Source organism: Ctenopharyngodon idella, chromosome 22 (assembly GCF_019924925.1).
Source record: "Ctenopharyngodon idella isolate HZGC_01 chromosome 22, HZGC01, whole genome shotgun sequence".
Lineage (NCBI taxonomy): Eukaryota > Metazoa > Chordata > Actinopteri > Cypriniformes > Xenocyprididae > Ctenopharyngodon > Ctenopharyngodon idella.
Genome location: NC_067241.1, coordinates 19,083,843 through 19,103,233, shown reverse-complemented (window position 1 = coordinate 19,103,233; position 19,391 = coordinate 19,083,843). Strand labels below are relative to the sequence as shown.

General features: G+C 37.0%; 2 protein-coding genes across 2 annotated transcripts in view; both read left to right on the top strand.

The window, feature by feature from the left end:
• b4galnt1a (beta-1,4-N-acetyl-galactosaminyl transferase 1a) overlaps window positions 1-19,391 on the top strand; it is a 183,509-nt gene that overhangs the window by 11,833 nt on the left and 152,285 nt on the right. The window lies entirely within an intron of this gene.
• The window catches only part of znf385a (zinc finger protein 385A), a 94,242-nt gene continuing 83,162 nt past the window's right edge, over window positions 8,312-19,391 (top strand). The window contains exon 1 of the mRNA XM_051880446.1: window positions 8,312-8,468. Coding sequence (XP_051736406.1) covers window positions 8,354-8,468 — 115 coding nt within the window. The 5' untranslated portion in view covers window positions 8,312-8,353. The remainder of the gene's footprint in view (window positions 8,469-19,391) is intronic.

The following is a 19,391-nucleotide window of genomic DNA, read 5'->3' as shown; positions in this document are numbered from 1 at the left end:
GCCTCTTCTGGTGTAAGATGAGGAGAGCCGAGGGGGAGGACCCGCGCACAGCAACAGATGGGCCCCAATGGCGCTCTCAGGTTGTAAACTTTCTGTTGGGAACATCTGTCAGTTTGTCCATATGCCACATTTTGAGAGGAGAAACCCCAGTCAGTGTGGAGTGTGGACACCTGTCATTCCCTGTGATGAGACAGGAAGTGATGGACTGTGTGTGCACCAGTATTTGATATTCATATGCTGCTCATGTGATGTGGGCATTAAGATCACTAGAGATGAAAGGCAGAAAACTAATTGTTAATACCAACTGAATTAACAAAGACTTGACATATCCAAAACGCCTATAGCGCCTGCACGCATATAGACTGGAGCAGCGAGCTGCTGGACAATTCAACATTTAAAAGTTGTGAAAAAGAAACTTCCACATAATGATGCAACTACATGAAATCAAAAGCGTGATTCCAGACCATCGTTATTTTGAGAGTTTAAGGGGTCTCCTTTGAGCTCCTTCTCTAGATGAATGTTACATCACTTTATAGAAAAAAAAAAAAAAAAGTCTTATTTTTCTATTTGCTCTGTTGCGAGCGGATAAAGGAGAATTAAGCAGTTGATCGGGGCTCAGTGTCCAGAGTGTTGCATTAGACAGTAATCCAGGGCATAGGAAGGGGGAGATGGGATAGCATCCATAATCCCTCGCCTACCCCATCCCAAACACACATACAGACAAACTAAAGCTTTTTATACCGTTATCACTAAAGAATGCCTCACATTTTATTTTAAAATACAGCACAGGATTCATCCAAGAACCACAACACGAAGACAAAATTTCCTAACGGACCTTATTTCTGCACCTCAAAACACCAGCAATCCTCAGTACCAGAGCCCACTGAGACCTCCAGCAGTAGACTTTGTTTTTACCCACAGTTCTCACCAACTCCACTACGATCTAGAGTGACAGATGTTACAGGGGCAACAGTTGGTATTGAGAGGGAGGGACTTAGGGCCATCTGCCCAGGGTCAAGGTTTGGGTGGAAGGAGGTCTCACAAAAGAGAAAAAGTGGAAAGTTTAGCTACATAACTACAATGGTGCTGAATACTTATGAATATTCTGTTAAACAATTTACAGATACTGTAGGTGGAGTCGTATAAGGGACAGGGATGCGTCCCAGTTTACACACACTTGTTCCACCATGTGGTTAAACTAAACTTAAAGATTCAGAAAGGTCCAAAGGAGCTGCAGGTGTTAGTGTCGCACACAAAAATAAAGAAAAAAAAATAAAAATAATAATGGATGAACCATAAAAAGATTTAATTTATTGGTGAAATATAAAAAGTTCAAATAAAGCATGTCATTAAAATAATTTAGCATCACTGTATATCAAATTAGAGCTCTAAGATTTTTGCTTGTGGCCTCCACCTCATCACGAAAGTAGGCTATCTTCCTGTGACCAATCTTCCTCTGGAGAGAGAAAAAAAAAAAAAAAAAAAGTTAGTTTATACAGACATGGTTATATAAATAGGTGAACAAAAATAAACTAGCTTTTGTTTAATCAATGCTATTGGTCATCCTTTATACCTGTATGTGGGTTTTATAACCATTTAACCAATGAAAATGATTTAAAAGAGTTTATGACTAAACCTCGTAACGCCATTGGATCCTCAGAACCGTCAGTCAAACCTCATAACTTGGCCCCGCCTCTATCGTGAATGAAATGCCACACGCAGTATGGAGATCTCTGCTGGTTTGCAATGCAAAGGTAAATAAAGAACTGATGTTTGAATAAGTACAGCGTTCTCTTTACTCTTTTATTTATTTTTTTTTATTTGATTCTTAGTCTGGTATTTGCCATCTAGTTGTAGTTAATAGGCTTGTTCGAGATGCATCAGTGCTGCTCAGACCGATCGGCGTATGACAAAGTATCGCAAGAGCGATTGGAGAACAAACGACTCCTTACGCTTTTGAATCGCTCTTGTGGTACTAACATAGCCCGCTTCATCTATAGAGTACCTCAGAGATGACGCGTTTTTGTAGGTCAACCCGGAAGTTAGCGGTGCACGGGTTCCCTCAATCAAAAGCCTACACATTTTTCCCCATAGACTTTTGGGGAGAAAAATAAAATAATAATAAGCTGTGTTTAACAAAGGGTTATGACACTTACACGTTTTGTCTATCAAAAGATAATCTTTACAAGTTACCACAACATTTATACATTTTGAAGCCTAAATAAAGTGGTCAGATATAAAAAGCTAACAGTAGGCTATAAACGGACTACAGCACACCATGGTCGTGGATCAACGTCACCAGCACCAAGCTTCCTCAAACTTTATTTAAAAAACAATTTTATTTAAAAACATGCTCGCTGATTATGATCTGCGCCGTGTTAAAGGGTTAGTTCACCCAAAAATGAAAATGTCATTTATTACTCACCCTCATGTCGTTCCACACCCGTAAGACCTTCGATCATCTTCAGAACACAAATTAAGATATTTTTGATGAAATCCGATGGCTCAGTGAGGCCTGCATAGCCAGCAATGACATTTCCTCTCTCAAGATCCATTAACGTACTAAAAACATTTAAATCAGTTCATGTGAGTACAGTGGTTCAATATTATTATAAAGCCACGAGAATATTTTTGGTGCGCCAAAAAAACAAAATAACGACTTATATAGTGATGGCTGATTTCAAAACACTGCTTCATGAAGCTTCGGAGCGTTATGAATCTTTTGTGTCAAATCAGTGGTTTGAAATCGGCCATCACTATACAAGTCGTTATTTTGTTTTTTTTGGCGATATTCCATCAAAAATGTTAATTTGTGTTCTGAAGATGAATAAAGGTCTTACGGGTGTGGAACAACATGAGGGTGAGTAATAAATGACATTCATTTTTGGGTGAACTAACCCTTTAACCACAGACCTTATTTCAGGCGATTTAGCAAAAACCCATTTAAAAAAAAAAAAAAAAAAAAAAAAAAAAACCATAGACTTTAGGGCAAACCAGAAGTCCTAAAATGCTAACTCGCTTCCGGGTTTTGCATTAAAAAAAAAAAAAAAAAAAAAAAAAATCATGTTATCCCTGAGGTACTCTATTCGGTTAAGTCTGACATCACGTGGCGCTTCCGGGTCTCCTTTATCTCCATACCAAAATCCAAGATGGCCAGACAGTGATTCATCTTTTATAAATCGTTAAAATATTAATGTCTGTGACGCTGTGAGCACAGAAACCGTTGAGTAGACTAAAGTAATTTAAATGTTTAACTTTTTAAAATGTTTAATATGAATAAATGGCGCTCAAACGGCCGTCGAGATCGCATTCTCAAGTGAAATGAGTCGAGGCTTGGACCCAGAAACGGCGTTGCTTACGTCACGACTTAAGCGGATTAGCTAGCCTATATGAGATTTTGTCTAAATGTATTTCAACAAAAAAACTGAGCGCCCATATAGCTACAATAAACTTTATAACCTGCAAGTTGGTAAACATAATGCGATGCACTTACTGTCTCGGAGCACGCTATATCACGCAAAATGAAAATTGTCATTTATTCACCCTCAGGTTGATCCAAACCTGTATGAATTTCTTTGTTCTGTTGAACACAAAGGAAGATATTTTGAAGAATGTGGGAAACTGAACAATTCTGGGGCACCATTGACTTCCATAGTATTTTTTTCCCCCTCCTTTTCTTCTACTATGGAAGTCAATGGTGCCCCAAAGCGGCCTGGTTACATACCTTCTTCAAAATATCTTCCTTTGTGTTCAGCAGAACAGAAATTTATACAGGCTTGGAACAACCTGAGGATGAGTAAATGATGACAGAATTTTCATTTTTGGGGGAACTGTCACTTTAACTCAGTCTAAGCTTGATTAAAACCCTAAATAAAGCCACAACACTTACTTTGACATGGTGTTTAATTATTGAAAAAAAATGTGATGTTTGCCGACAAGGACATTATTTAAATACGAGGTTTGCTCGACAGCGATGTTATGAACATTTGTTTTATCATCAACAACATCATAGCTACTTATATGATCTTGTGTTTATACCAGACTTGAGCTGAAGTCTCGCATTAAATGAGAGTACTACTTTAAATATAATATCCAGTTTTATATGCCATTTGAAGCAATGCATGTTTGTGCAGTTTTGTTGTTTTAGTGCATACTGGTGTGCCGTGGGTTTCTTATCAAAACTGCCGTGGCAAAAAAGGTTGGGAAACACTCCAAATCATTCACACTTACAATATAAATGCGAAGTCGCTCCTGTTCCAGCTGAAAATACTCAATAGCCGTGAGATCATCAAACGTCTTTTTCATATGGAGAAAGCCACAATTGGGGGAGCGTTTGGCATGCTCAGACCTTAATGACAAGCAAGGACAGTCAATAAAAGAGATTAATGTCACTTAGTGTTGATTTAGTGTTCCCCTTTTCCACCAAAAGTCAGTTGTTACAATCTCAGGTTTAGACACTACTGATACTAACTGAACAATAGCCAAGAAAAACAAAGCCGATAGATTATAAAGGTGTGCTGCAGGAGCTCACCAGGGGTTGTCTTCTGGCTCCCAGCCCTCCAGCTCTCTGAGACAGTAGAAACAGCAGGCCACGTCTGGCTCGTTCTCACTAGGACAGTGCACAAAACCTGCCTTGGCCATCTGAAGAGAGGATTGGCATTACTCCTTTTAATTAAAGCAGCAGTGATTTTGTAAAACTGCTTAAAGTGATAGTTCACCCAAAAATAAAAGTTCTGTCATCATTTATTCACCCTCAGGTTGTTCCAAACTTGTATACATTTTTTTTTTTTTTTTTGTTATGTTGAACACAAAGGAAGATGTTTTAAAGAATGTGGGAAACTGAACAGTTCTGGGGCACCATTGACTTCCATAGTATTTTTTATTTAAATTTTGTATTCCTACTATAGAAGCCCCAAAGCAGCCTGGTTACAAACTTTCTTCAATATCTCTTCCTTTGTGTTCAGCAGAACAAAGAAATTTTTACAAGTTTGGAACAACCTGAGGATGAGTAAATGATGACAGAATTTTCATTTTTGGGATCTATCCCTTTAAGCCCATGTACTCAACACAGTCTAATTGGTTGTCATTTTAACTTCCACCTATTATTAATGTATTTCCCCCCTTTTTGTGACGCTCTCACCAGCTCTGGTGTGCACTGGCAATCTTCTCGAAAAGGCCACTCGGAAAAAGTCTGAAGACGCTTTTCATAACTATACATCTGATTAAACGACAAGAGACGGGACGCAATCACTTCTGCGTTAGACATTTCTGAAGCACAAACAGAACACGCTGACTGCAACTCAACATCTCAATATAAACCTGGTTGAGTGTTTAATTGGTTGGGTGCTTTTGATTATTGATGAATCGCTGACAGCTGTCAGAGCATAAACAAAACAAACAAAAAACGTTGTAAAACAAGAACCTGTTGAATAAATTTGGGATGCTATAGGCCTAATTGAAAATGACTAATCGTTATTGCATTAAAATGATGCAATGATATAATCATTAAAATGATTATAATATTCACTTCGTTCACTGAAACTGGTCAATTTCAAACATTTGAAACAGTAGTGTGATGTCTCCATCTGCTGGACGAACAGAAACACAAATTTAAAATTTGAACAATTAACAAAATGTCAGAAAAAAGTTTTGATTAAATGACTGAAAAAATATAGGCTATATTACATTTTATTGTGCGGTTTTCTAGGACCAAAAATTAAGAATATGTTATATAAATCTAGATTTTTTATTTATAAATTTATGTCATGCCATTTTCTTGGACCAAATGTTCTGAAATTAAAAGTATTTTTGAATAAATTATTACGAGTCTTTGCGAATTTTGTTATTTTATATGCTAGAAAACCACATAGTAAATGCTTCGGAGTGTCAAGCATAATCCTTAACAAGCCCTATAAAGATTCCTGTGTTGTGTAGTTAACCGCTACAGGCTGCACACATAGTTCTCCGGCAGAAACAGTAGATTCCCTGGGCTGCACACCATTTACTAGACACAAACTTGAGACTAGAGGCCTCGACAAGTTGTGTACCTTCTTACGGGGCCAAACCAATTACTGTAAGCCAATACATACACCATAAAGTGAGATCATAGTGAGTGGCAGACAACATTAATGGTTTGCGGTGTGAGCGTTTGGAAGCTGTTTATGACTGGTATAGGGAAAGGCCCTGCTGCTGTCACCATGTTCTGTAACTGTATCTCACTGCGCCTGGCTGTTGAAATGTGCTTACTACTTCAAAAAAGTGGCCCCTCCACCCCTCTCTGCCCTTCATCTGATAGGAACTTCCCTGAGCATTGGTTTGTGTGTCATAAACAAATTCTGCAGTTAATATGTTAATCTGTCTGAAAGGTGAATGTGAGATGAATCAACTAGGATGGTTGTATTAATACTGAAGGAGGTTTTTCTGTGAGATTTTGAAGATTCGCGGCTGCTTGTTCTCTCTTTTGTGGTTATAGTTTGCCACTCAATATTCAGTCTAGAGTTTCACATCAGACATGACATTTGGCGCATTCCTTTCAGGCGAGACCCCACACCGGAGCTGTCACTCATTTGCAGTTGCCCACTTAGGAGAAGTTAAGCGGGAATGCGTTGCCATCAGATGTTGTATGGCATCCATCTGGTTTGTGGCTTGGGAAAAACCACAAAGTGAATACTTCATCAAGCCACAGACTAGATGGAACTGACTGGAATTACATTGCATGGCTGAAATGTTTATTTTATTCATTGGCTTTTTCCTTTACTTCACAGGACACTGGAGAACTCACAGGAAAGTGGAGAGAGAGGGATCAGGACATGACCCAGACCGGAATCGAACCCAGATCCCCAACAGTCATGTGTCGCAGCTTCAACATGACTGGAATTTTCCTGACATCCTTCTCCAATTGCAAGATTCCCAAACTTCAAACGTAAAAGGCAGAAGATTGTGTTTTTTTTTAGTGCTGTCAAAATAAAAGTTTGTGTTTACATAATAAATGTGTGTACTGTGTATATATTTATTATGTATATATAAATACACACACATGCATGCATGTATATATTTAACAAAAATATATTGTATTTATATATAAAATATTTATATTTATATATAATATAAATTATAAATATATATACATGTATACATTTACATATTTCTTAAATATATACATGTATGTGTGTATTTATATATACATATATTTATGTATGTATATATTTAATAAATATACACAGTACACACATTTATTATGTAAACAAACTTTTATTTTGGATGTGATTAATTGTGATTAATCGTTTGACAGCACTAGTTTATTTATTTATTGACAGATATATATTAGTATTTAATAATAATATTTATTTATTTATGTATTTATTTATAATTTTAATTAAAAAATTATTTAATTTATTTATAATATTAAATATCTCAAGATAATGTTATTGAAAAATAAATATTAAATAAATATTACATATTAAATAAATATAAATATTAAATAAGTATTTACAAATAATATTTATTATAATGATAATTGCTAAATGATAATATTAATAATTTATTATTTTTTTATAATCCGATTGTTATTGACATGACAGAATAAATTGCTTTTTTACAATCTTCCCTAACAAGATACATTTCACACAAGCGATATTTGAGGTTACCGTGAAGCTCTTGAGATGCTTATATAAGTATGTATACATTTTTAAGTGTCCATATGTATATACTCGAGTGGATGGAATGGATATACTTTGCATGGCTTTTTCTTTTACTAGAAAATTTTCCTGATATCCTTCTCTAGTTGCAAGATTCCCAAGCATCAGCAGTGCCATCAACATGAAAGCAGAACATAACAAGTGACTCCATTTATCACTTTTGGAGAACTAATGTAAAAATCATTTGTTATGCAACAACAAAGTTGTCCATATTATGAAATAAGACCTGGATGCTCCCACTGCATTTTGTCACACCATTCATGGGAAAGATTAAACCAAGGAACAGGCTATCAGGTATGTATCTCCCCAGTCTGTACTTCTATCCCTCTCCATCCCGATCCGTGTTTTCATTGACACTTGACTCTTCTCTCTCCCTCTCTCACCCGCTCCCTCCTTCTCCTCTTCGTTCTCCTCCTCTCCCCTTCCTCACACAGTTGTCCTTACTTATTAAAGTCCTGGTGTGATTATCTGCAGGAATCTCTTGCACTTGTCCCGTATTCTCAGTGTGGTGAGACTGAGAGTGGGATGGGCTAAAAGAGGGAAATGTGTGTCTCTGTGTGATACTTTGTGCAGGAGACACTCAAGTTCATCAGGACTATTTCCGCTCCAAATATCCCTGGAGCCTCAAAGAACCGAGTCCGGACGCCCTGTTGTTCATGCCAGCGAGGGTTTCTACGAGGAGTTTGTGGTGTCAGGGTGCAAGCAGAGGCAGAAAGAGGAGACGAGAGGACGGGAAACAGTCAGAGGAAGAGGGTCAAATGTGGGGTTCAGGTAAGAACATCCACTCATTTCTATTTCTGTTTGCAGTCTCATGTGAACACAGCACATCCGAGCACAAAACTGGAGAGCCTTTTTGCAGGATTTATGTGTTTATATATACTAACAGTTTATTATAGAATAACACTGCAAGCTGATCTATATTTTCAGGGTTAAAATTATTTGTGTACTATGGCATTTACAATAGATATACATAGCAGCCAGGATATAGATGAAAAGTTTAGGAGATGTGATACATCTCATGGAGTTACAACACCAGTCTGTGACCAGCATCTAGTTCTTCTAATTTAGTCATGTCAATGTTGTCATTAACAAGATTGTATTTCGTATGAAGAAGTGCATACTTCTCCTGGACATTTGAACTGGCATTTTCGGTAGATTTACACCTTCTCTTGTCTTTTCATCTGTAATAAGAAAGCTGACGTTCAATAGTTTTGTCACACAATTCATTATGCTCACCAATAAACCTAAAAGGAGTTTGATCTGAGACGTGCAGGCCACTAAAAATCCTTGTATTATATGTGTGTGTGTGTAAGTGCACATGCCTGTAGGCTTTGTGTTAATGTGTGTGTTTGATTGAGTGTGCTAACAATTTCAGAAGAAATATTGCCCACAGCCATTAATGAACTATATTCTGTCAAAAATATTCCTGGAGTGACCTTTTAAACGTACCTCGTTTGATTTTACTTTCACCAATGTGAAGGACATCAGCTGTTGAAAAGAAAAAAAAATGGTCAAGAACCATTTTGTGACTTTTAATATGTGTACTTGAAAGTAAAATAGAGCTTAGCTTTGAAGGTCAGTCTGTTTCTTTTGGACTGAGGCAATAGATTTTAAACCTTGCAGTAAAGCGTTTAAACCAGTTTAAAACTTGCAGTGTTTCTTTTATATTTTCATTCATTTAATTCATTTTTTATATTATAGATATCAAAATAATTGTTTTTAATGTGATTATTAAAGGGTTGGTTCACACAAAAAATGAAAATTATGTCATTTTTATCTCACCCTCATGTCGTTCTACACCTGTAAGAACACAAATTAAGATATTTTTGATGAAATCCGATGGCTCAGTGAGGCCTCTAATGCCAGCAAGTTAATTTACACTTTCAAACGCCCAGAAAAGCAGTTCATGTGAGTACAGTGGTTGTACCTTAATATTATAAAGCGATGAGAATATTTTTTGTGCGCCAAAAAACAAAATAATGACTGTTTAACAATATCTAGTGATGGGCGATTTCAAAACACTGCTTCGAATCTTTTGTTTCGAATCAGCGGTGAGGAGCGCCAAAGTCACGTGATTTCAGCAGTCTGACAGTTTGACACGTGATCCGAACCGCTGATTCGAAACAAAAGATTTGAAGCAGTGTTTTGAAATCGCCCATCACCAGATATTGTTGAAAAGTCGTTATTTTGTTTTTTTTTTGGCACACAAAAAGTATTCTCGTCACTTTATAATATCAGTATATCTTTCTGGGCATTTGAAAGTGTTAATTATCTTACTGAGCCATCGGATTTCATCAAAAATATCTTAATTTGTATCTTTAATTTCTGAAGATGAACGAAGGTCTTACGGGTGTGGAACGACATGAGGGTGAGTAATTAATGACATTATTTTCATTTTTGGGTGAACTAACCCTTTAATATAAGTAATAATGTTTATTTATATTTATTTTTATTTATTGTTCTTATTATTTTTACCAGAATGAGTCGCTTTCATATGATCATCAAACATGCTTTTAAGAGACGCATTTGACACAGGTTTGTCATAATGAGATTATAGCGAAGCTCGTGATGAATGTGTGCTCATGTAAGTGTGTGTGTGTGTAAGTGTCTATATGTACAAGCCTGAATATTTGCTGAGATAGATGGGTGCAGACATGGTATTAGGAGGCTCTCTGTCTTCTGCCAAAGGTGTGAAATTTGCATCTCTGTGTGAGAGAGAGTGACAGTCAACTTCAACATTCTCCTCATACGCAGAGCTGGAAAAGCACACAGGCTATCCGTTTGGAAATGTCTCATCCCTCCAAGAGCTTTCTAGAAATCTTTCCTTCTTGTTGCACAGGATCCTAACTGATATGGATCCACTCTTGATCAATATTCTAATTTTAGTGTGATCATCCACTGTCATGCAAACGGATACTCATATGCCGGCTGCTGGCTCTGTGCTTTTCAAGGGCACTGAAGCGGAAGCGTGAAGGTCTCACGCATATTTAATGAATATCAAAATAAAACACTTTAACCTTGCACTATGCAAGGTTGTATTATTTTCCCATTTTTTAAAACTAAATTAGATGTGATGTATCTAGGGGGAAAACATCAAATAAGGTTATATGAACGAAATGACACAACATGATGAACTATATTTAAAATGTCAGATCAACACCTTTATTAATATATGTTTTATTTCCTACTCATATGGCTGTTGTTTTTCCTCTTGCAGTGTAAGTCTAGGTTATTATTTATATGGTGGGCTGGGTGCTGGACGTCTCTTTGACCTTTCAGCGCGGTCTCTAAATTCACCACCCGTCCGCCAGCACACACTGCTGTTGATATATACAGTATGTTCTCAGCGCACATGGCACATATGCTGCAGCTCTCTCGATACATAAAAGTCATGAGCAGTTTAAGATGAAGAAAGGAGAGGAAGGAAAACTTAGGTTGTGAAATGCAGTCCCCATCCAGCCATCCCAAAAGTGGCCTGCAAATGTGCATGGATGACATGGCAAGAAAAAAAGACTTTTTGGTGCAAATTGCCGCCATTTAATGCTTTAGAATGGTGATATACAGAATATACATTTTGTCTTTGTATCTTTATAAAAAATCATCAGGAAACAATATCTTATTTTGTGTATTATCAATGTACCAAAGTTTATGTAGCCAAGAAAATGCTCTTGCAGCTTGTAATGATTTTGAAAGGTGAAATGTGTCATTTTTGTGCCACTGTTGGTACCAATGCTATTGCAAAAATACTAATGTTTGGTCAAACAGGTTGTCCTGCCCCAAAAAAGTATTGTTTGAGTGAGATTTTACATGAATTGTAATCGGTCAAAAGCAGTGTTGGGGGTTACTCATTACAAGTAACTTGAGTTACGTAATCAGATTACTTTTTTGAGTAACTAGTAACGCATTACTTTTTCAATCTACAACAAAATATCTAAGTTACTTTTTCAAACAAGTAACGCAAATTACTTTGCGCTGTGTGAACATGATGCTAATCGTAGTTCTAGACTAAATGTGAACATGCATTTACTCATCTCACTTGCATGAAAACATTCAGTATTCCTCAAAATTCAATCTGAGAATTTTACGCAAACCTGTAATAACTAACTATATTAAAGTACACAAATATACTTTATTGAATCTCACTTTATTATCCAATGTCTTTGCTGCTGAACTCCAATGATCTAATAAAAATAAGCAAAAAATACTTTAGATTAGATTTAGAAATAAGAGTGTTGAACTTCCTTCTCCTGTATCCTATTCTTCTTTAATCCAGAATGGCGGCACAGCTGAAAGGTTTGTTTGAACTGCGCGTGTAAATATTCATTTCCTTCCGCTTTAGGCTTATTCTTTTCACTTTTGGTGTGAAAGGGCCTGAACATTTGCCAAAAAATATAACTTTTTTTGTTGTTATTAAAAAACAAACAAGTAAGCCCAGCCCAGGTGAGAAAATGTAACGCAAAAGTAATGTAACGAATTACTTTTCATAAAAAGTAACTAAGTAACGCAATTAGTTACTTTTTTAGGGAGTAATGCAATATTGTAATGCAAGGAACTTTCCCCAACACTGGTCAAAAGGCAAAGCAATTTTCTCAAAAGTGCCACAGTTTACATTTTTTTCAAAAACCGTCTGTGACGTTCATCAGCAAAAACTGGCGACATGAGCGACTGTTGCCGAAAAGATGTAAGCGTGTCCTGCAACAAAGTTGAGAAAAGCTTGACTCAATAAAATGATGAACGTTACTACTGCTACATATTTGTCGCTGTTTGGCGGATTTTCATTTCAATTGGAATCCACACGATTGGGAATTTCACTGGAAGGCATACAAACGATTTCCTCATGTAGACTTCACAACGTGTTCAAGTTGGCCATGTGAATTTGACCAGCTGAAAGCTGCTTGGTTTGAAAGTGTGTGCATTTTGCTTGAAATTAATTTTACAAAAACACAAACAAATATTATTGGAGTATGTTTTACAAGAAAATACTATTTCGACTTCAGAATTTCATGTTTAATTCAACGTGTTACTGTTTTTAGCTATGAAATTTAGGCTTTAAAAAATGTAAAAATGTTACCAAAGTAAATCCTACACCAATGTTTTTCAGTGACATAGCTATACTATTTATTTCCCTTGAAATTTCACAAATGTGACAGCTCCTTACGAATGTTATTCCATGTTAAAGTCAATCATCTGATTTTAAACCACTAAAATGTAATATTCTGATAATGGGTTAATTCTAGTTTGCTATACACTTTATATACAACCTTTTATATACAACATGAACAATTTATATATGACCCTTTCTCCTCTAGAATGTTCGTTTGGCCTGTTCTTAGTACCAGAGGAGCATGTTGAGAATTGATGATTATGATGAAAGATCTGTTAGTACACAGATTTTACAACTGGGCTTCACCCTATCCCTAGATATACTGTATCTGTGTCTGCTGAACTGGCCAACTCAGAGTCCAGATTTAATCTCTTGTGCTCTGGTCTCTCGTTAAACACATTAAAAATAGAACCTCAATATTCCAATATACCCATGGGCCTCTGGCCAGACAGGGAAGCCTTCACAGAGTCCCTAAAATGTTTTTGGCCTGGTCCTCCTCGCACATGGAACCTTTCCCTGCAGCTGGGCAGTATCTCAACATGGAAGCTCTGTTTCTCTCTCTGACTCTTGATGTCTCTGCATCTTTGATCTGGTCCTGCACACGGTGTTTAAATTTGCATGCTAGTTCCAGGTTTGTTCGTGTCCCAGGTTTGTGTCCCTGCTTTGCCCTGTTTGCTGCTTGCGTGAGAGGCTTGGTTTGCAGTCTGGAGGCGCTACAGAAGTGTGTATGTTTGGGGATGTGATTCCCCAAGGCTCTATGTAAAAATAGCTCTCTAAATAAACCATAATTCTCTGTGCAATTGGTACTTTTAAGAGGGAGAATGAAATATGACTTAGCAGGTATGTTGAAATCCTCAAGATGATTCCCTATTTAAATGTCACAGTTACATAAGCATCATATATTAAAATCAGTCATTGATTTGCTGCTTTATGTTGTGTTTATGTATGATTCCCCTGTGTAAAAGCACCTCTGAACCTGCAGAGGGCAGCAGAGCGCTTTTGCCTTTGCTGTAGTTAGGGATTATACAGTGAGGAGCTTTACAACATAATGAAATGGACTGTAGAACGGGAGTCAAGGCCCTGTCCTCTGTGTGTGTCGCAGTGCAGGTTTATTCTGGCAGTGGGCTTTTATGGTTGAATGGTGGCAAGCAGAGGTGTTCCAGCCTCTCTCCCTCTCTCTCTGTTCCCTCCATATGGTTGCAGGGATATAGACAGATTAAAGGGTTCACACAGCAGCACTTGACTTACACTCTTCTGACTCTTGGCCTAGCATGGCCTCACATGGACATGCTTCCTATAATTATCCAAAGAAATCGGTGCATTCTGAAATTTGTGCAAATTGTGACCATGGTAATTATTGTGATGAAGTATGGTATATATCTTTTTCAGACTATGCTGTTATATAAAGTATTATTATGCACTGATTTTTCAGTGACTCTTTCTGCAGTTTACATTGTTACGCCAGTAGGGTGCGACATTTGACTTTTTTGTATTATGAGTGAATGATTTATTCATTTGCTCAACCGATTAATTCAAAAACACTTCATCCTGGAGAGAAAATGTGACTGGCTGAATTCGGAGAAACAACTAGACTGCGTTCCAGTTCGTTTTTTTTTTGCCCTTCCCTCGCTAACTTCCCTCAGTCTCATTGACTCGGATTTACGTCATTGCTTATGTTGCATGAGTGCCCACTACTGGCAGAACCTTTGCAATGAGCTGAACTGGAATGATCACTTGGAATCCCCTATGGAGTTGATTTATTATTTAATTGTTTCCTTTACAAAACTGTTTAATGCAGCATTCTATATGTATATAGGTGTGTTTGGGTTGTTTTAAATATTCCAAAAAATAATTAATATATCATAGAGTAGGGTAAATTAAACGTGATATGCGGTGACGTCACAATCGTGTTGCATTGTGGTATATGGAGCTGCCTGAAGTGTACATATGAAGTAGACTCAAAGTCAAAATGGGGGCAGGGATTCCCCCGAGGGGAAGTGCTTAGGGAAGTTTGCGAGTGCATGTCTAAAATTGGAGTGGAATGCAGCCCTAGCCTACTATATTGTAATTGTAGGAGTAGTATGCTAGTACGCTATTTTGAACCGAGCCGAGTGAATCATTGAATCATTCACGCAACCAATTCGTTCAGAAAAACATAGATTCATTCGGGAACTAAACACCACTTTGTATGTTGCTCGGAAGCATGCAAAGTTAAATTCTTCTTTGGCTTCTTTGGGAAGTATTTTCGTTCGTGGAGCAAAAACAGGCGGTGGTAACCGGAAATACGTCGTCAAAAATGTAAGTTTCTTAATATTAACTTTTTGTTTATTGAACTGTTGTGTAACATCGCTCACTGTTGTTATTTTGGTCGGAATAGGTCGGAACAGACTGCTGTTGATTCAGAATAACGCTGCTCTTGTGGTGTGATATTGTTGCAATATTTAATGTTTTAATGAGGATATGTACGCTTGCTTCTACTCTTTGGTTGTGAGACATTCATGCACTGTGTCATCCCATAGAAATAGGATAAGTGTGAACCTGTTCTCAATGTGTTTTATGCAGTTTAAGGGAGAGTTTCATGTGCAAGCTTGCAAGCTACACCCACATTATTCTGAGACATTGTTTCAAAGGAAACTGTTGATGACACTTTAAATAAATTGAGCACATTAAATAAAGTTTATTTATTTTTAATTTATAGCTATATGTATGGCTTATTTACGTTCTGAGGTGAGCAGCAGTATCATTGCGGTTATAAACTTATAAAATGACATGTTAATAGACTCTTCTCATCCTTTAGGTGTGAAAATTGAGGAAAAATTGGGGTATTAGCCTATAGTTCCTGGCCTTTGCATGTCAAGTTACCTTTATTTATATGGTGCTTTATACCGTACAAATTGCTTCAAAGCAGCTTTACAGTAACAGGAATAATTAACGATGCGAACAGAGTTCATTTCGGCTATAAAGCAGCTCTAAAAAGAAAATAGTGTCGTTGTTCAGCTGAAGTCAGTTCGGTGTTGATTCAGTTCCATTGTAAAGATCATCAATTATTAAATTAGTTCATTTCATTTAGTTCTGCAGAAAACAGTCATATCATCATCCAGCTCAGTTCAGTCCTCATCCAATAGTGTAAGTGCAGTAAAATCAATATATTGATGAATATTAAGAGTCCCAAACTAAGCAAGTCAGAGGTGACAATGGCAAGGAACCCAAACTCCATCAGGTGATGGAATGGAGAAAAAAAAAACTTAGGAAAACCAAGCTCAGTCAGGGGGCCAGTTCTCCTCTGGCCAACGAATGAACACGGTGTGATTATGATTCAGGCTGCACCACAAGTCAGAAATCAGAATGTAGATTGGTAATATTTCATCCAGTTTATGTCTAGGTGCAGATCCACCATCTGATGTGAATACAGTTTAGATCTGGCTGACTACGGTAACCTCCAGATAAGGATGAGGCAGACTAATATTAGCGTAGATGCCATTCTTCTTTTGATGTAACAAGTACATCGGGTGTTATGGGAAGTGTTCCCGGTTCCGGTTTACCTAATTGATCCTTCGCTGGGAGTTTGATTGACAAGCGATCTAACCAATCATAACGCCGAAGCTGCCATTTTGTCCGACAAAGCAATCAGGAGTTAGATTAACCTCGGTGGACTTGAACTTGAAAAATGGTGTGTACTGACATCTTTCCGCGTTTGAAACAACATTCCTTCTGATGTTCATTCATGTTTATTTGATGCTATAAATGAACTAGTAGGAAGAGATGATCGGCTCACGAGCTGCTTGAAATTAGGCGCTACAGCGATCTGTCACGACACATTAAAGAGCCACAAAACGGTTTTTATTGTTCGATTTTCTGGAGTTTATTTATTAAGCATGCAAGGCAACAACCCAGTAGAGCATTGCAATAATCTAGTCTTGAGGTCAGCTAACTTTTCTGCATTTGTCATTGAGAGCATATGTTGTAATTTAGATATATTTTTAAGGTGGAAAATGCAGTTTTACAGATGCTAGAAATGTGGCTTAAAATGAAAGATTGGTATCAAAGAGCACACTCAAGTTCCTAACTGATGACGAAGACTTGACAGAGCAGCCATCAAGTGTTAGACAGTATTCTAACCATATTACGTGCGGAGGTTTTTGGTCCAATAATTAAAACCTCTGTTTTTACAAAAGTAAAGTAGGAAGATATTACTAGTCATCCAATTTTTCAACTATGCATTCCGTTAATTTTGTGAATTGGTATATTTCGTCAGGGCATGAAGAAATATAGAGCTGAGTATCATCAGCATAACAGTGAAAACCAATGGCAAACTATCTCCCAAGGGTAGCATGTAAAAAGCAAAGGTCCTAGTACTGAGCCTTGCGGTTCTCCTTACTGAACTTGTGATCGATATGATACCTCTTCAGTTACTTCTACAAACTGATCAGATAAGTATGATTTTCATATTAAATTCAGGCTCCTTATAGTACTCTTTAGGAGCATTTATGGAGAAAACTGCAAGTCATTAAGATTGTATTTTTGAGCTGCATGAATTTCAAATAAAGTTGTTTATGCATCATCCCATTGGTCAGTTTAAAGAGTTAAAGACTTTACATGTCACTTTAATGAGTCATAAATGACACCTTACCACATGACATGAATAACTCCGAAGTATTTTAATTGTGGAAAAAAGTCTTCCCGTGTTAATTATTATTGTAAAATTTTGACATAATTGTGATTTCTTTCTGATGTTGTTTTGTTAAAATATTTTTTTGTTGGTAAACTGCTATGATTTAATTTAATTGGGCCCATGCAAGGTTTTGAAACAGCAATCTTGAAGTTTCATTCCTGAATTCTATTATTATTTTAAATATTATGTTTTCATATATATATAACCCAGTAGAACATTCAATGCCTTGCACACCTGAATCCTGCAGTATGTGCTTAGAAAGTTTAAGATAAACATAAAAAAATATAAACACTGCAGGCTGCTCAAACTTGCATCATCACAAGACGTTGCAAATAAATATTTCTAGTGATTATGCAAGTTTGAGTAACATGCAGAATTCATATTTTTTCTAGTATTTTAGTATTCAATACTTTTTTTAAATACTAAAAAAAAAAAAATGCTGACTTTTTATTGTGTCAAACATGTTTATGAATGTAGTGTTCTTTTCGCTCTCTTTTTAATCTGCAGTGTCATTAATGACTCCAAGGTAGTCGGCATGTGATTCTGTGGTGCCAAAGCCGTCAAACACAGAAAGAGCTAATTGAGTTAATTGAGTAACAATTGTTGGGATGTGGAAGTTACTGTAGGGTGACTTGTCGTCTTCAGCTCTTCTTCTTGACGCTCTCATCTATCCATCCATCTCTTCACACCTGTTCTTTAATAGCCATTCTCCTCATGCTGTGACCATACCCATTGATGAAGACCTCTCTCACACACACACACACACACACGGAGCCAGGGGTTGCAAGCGGATCCCCATTCTTGGATTTCACCCTCTCATCATGACATCCATTAAAGTCCTGCTGGGTCTCAGTCCCTAGTGGGTAGACAGCACATTAGCGCTTGGACCATTGAGCTCAACAAGGCCCTGCTCTGAATTATTGATCCCAACACAACTAATGAGGGAACCCTATACCCTATTTTGATGAGACACACACGGTCACACTACTGTGTGAGCTCTGCATTGCCGTACACAACGACGCACTCTCAACCCAGCCGTCACTCGGTTTGCCAGGACTGGGCTGGTCCATTTAATCAACCTGTTTATCAGTGCTTTGACGTTCACAGGCTCAGATGGCCTTACTGAAAAAAACAGGGCTGTGTTTCCCAAAAGCATATGTAGATCATAGAAACCAACCAAAATTTTAAAATCCATTTATTTGTTATCAGCCATGATGACATGATTTTTTTTTTTTATGACTTATTACTTTTTTATTAATTATTACTTGCTTATCATATTGGCCATCCCTAAAAATGCTATTGTTAATGCTGGATCTTGCTGGTTTGGCACTGGTCGACCATCATAGCCGTGTTATGATTACTAGTAAAAAAATACTGGATTGATGGTTAAAGGGTTAGTTCAACCAAAAATGAAAATAATGTCATTCTACATCCGTAAGACCTTCGTTCATCTTCGGAACACAAATTAAGATATTTTTGATGAAATCCGATGGTTCGGTGAGGCCACTATTGAGAGCAAAGCCACCAAACCTCTCAAGATCCATAAAGGTACTAACAAATTTAAAACAGTTCATGTGAGTACAGTGGTTTAACCATAATATTATAAAGCGATGAGAATACTTTTTGTGCGTCAAAAAAAAACAAAATAACGACTTTTCAGCAATATCTAGTGATGGCCGAATTAGTGATTTGGATCTCCTATCAAACGGCTAAACTGCTGAAATCACGTGAATTTGGTGCTCCGAATCACTGATTCAATTTGTAAAGCTCCAAAGCAGTGTTTTGAAATCGGCCATGACTAGATATTGTTGAAAAGTCGTGATTTTCTCTTTTTTTGGCGCACAAAAAGTATTCTCGCTGCTTTATTATATTAAGGTAGAACCACTGAACTCACATTTTAAATATGTTTTTAGTACCT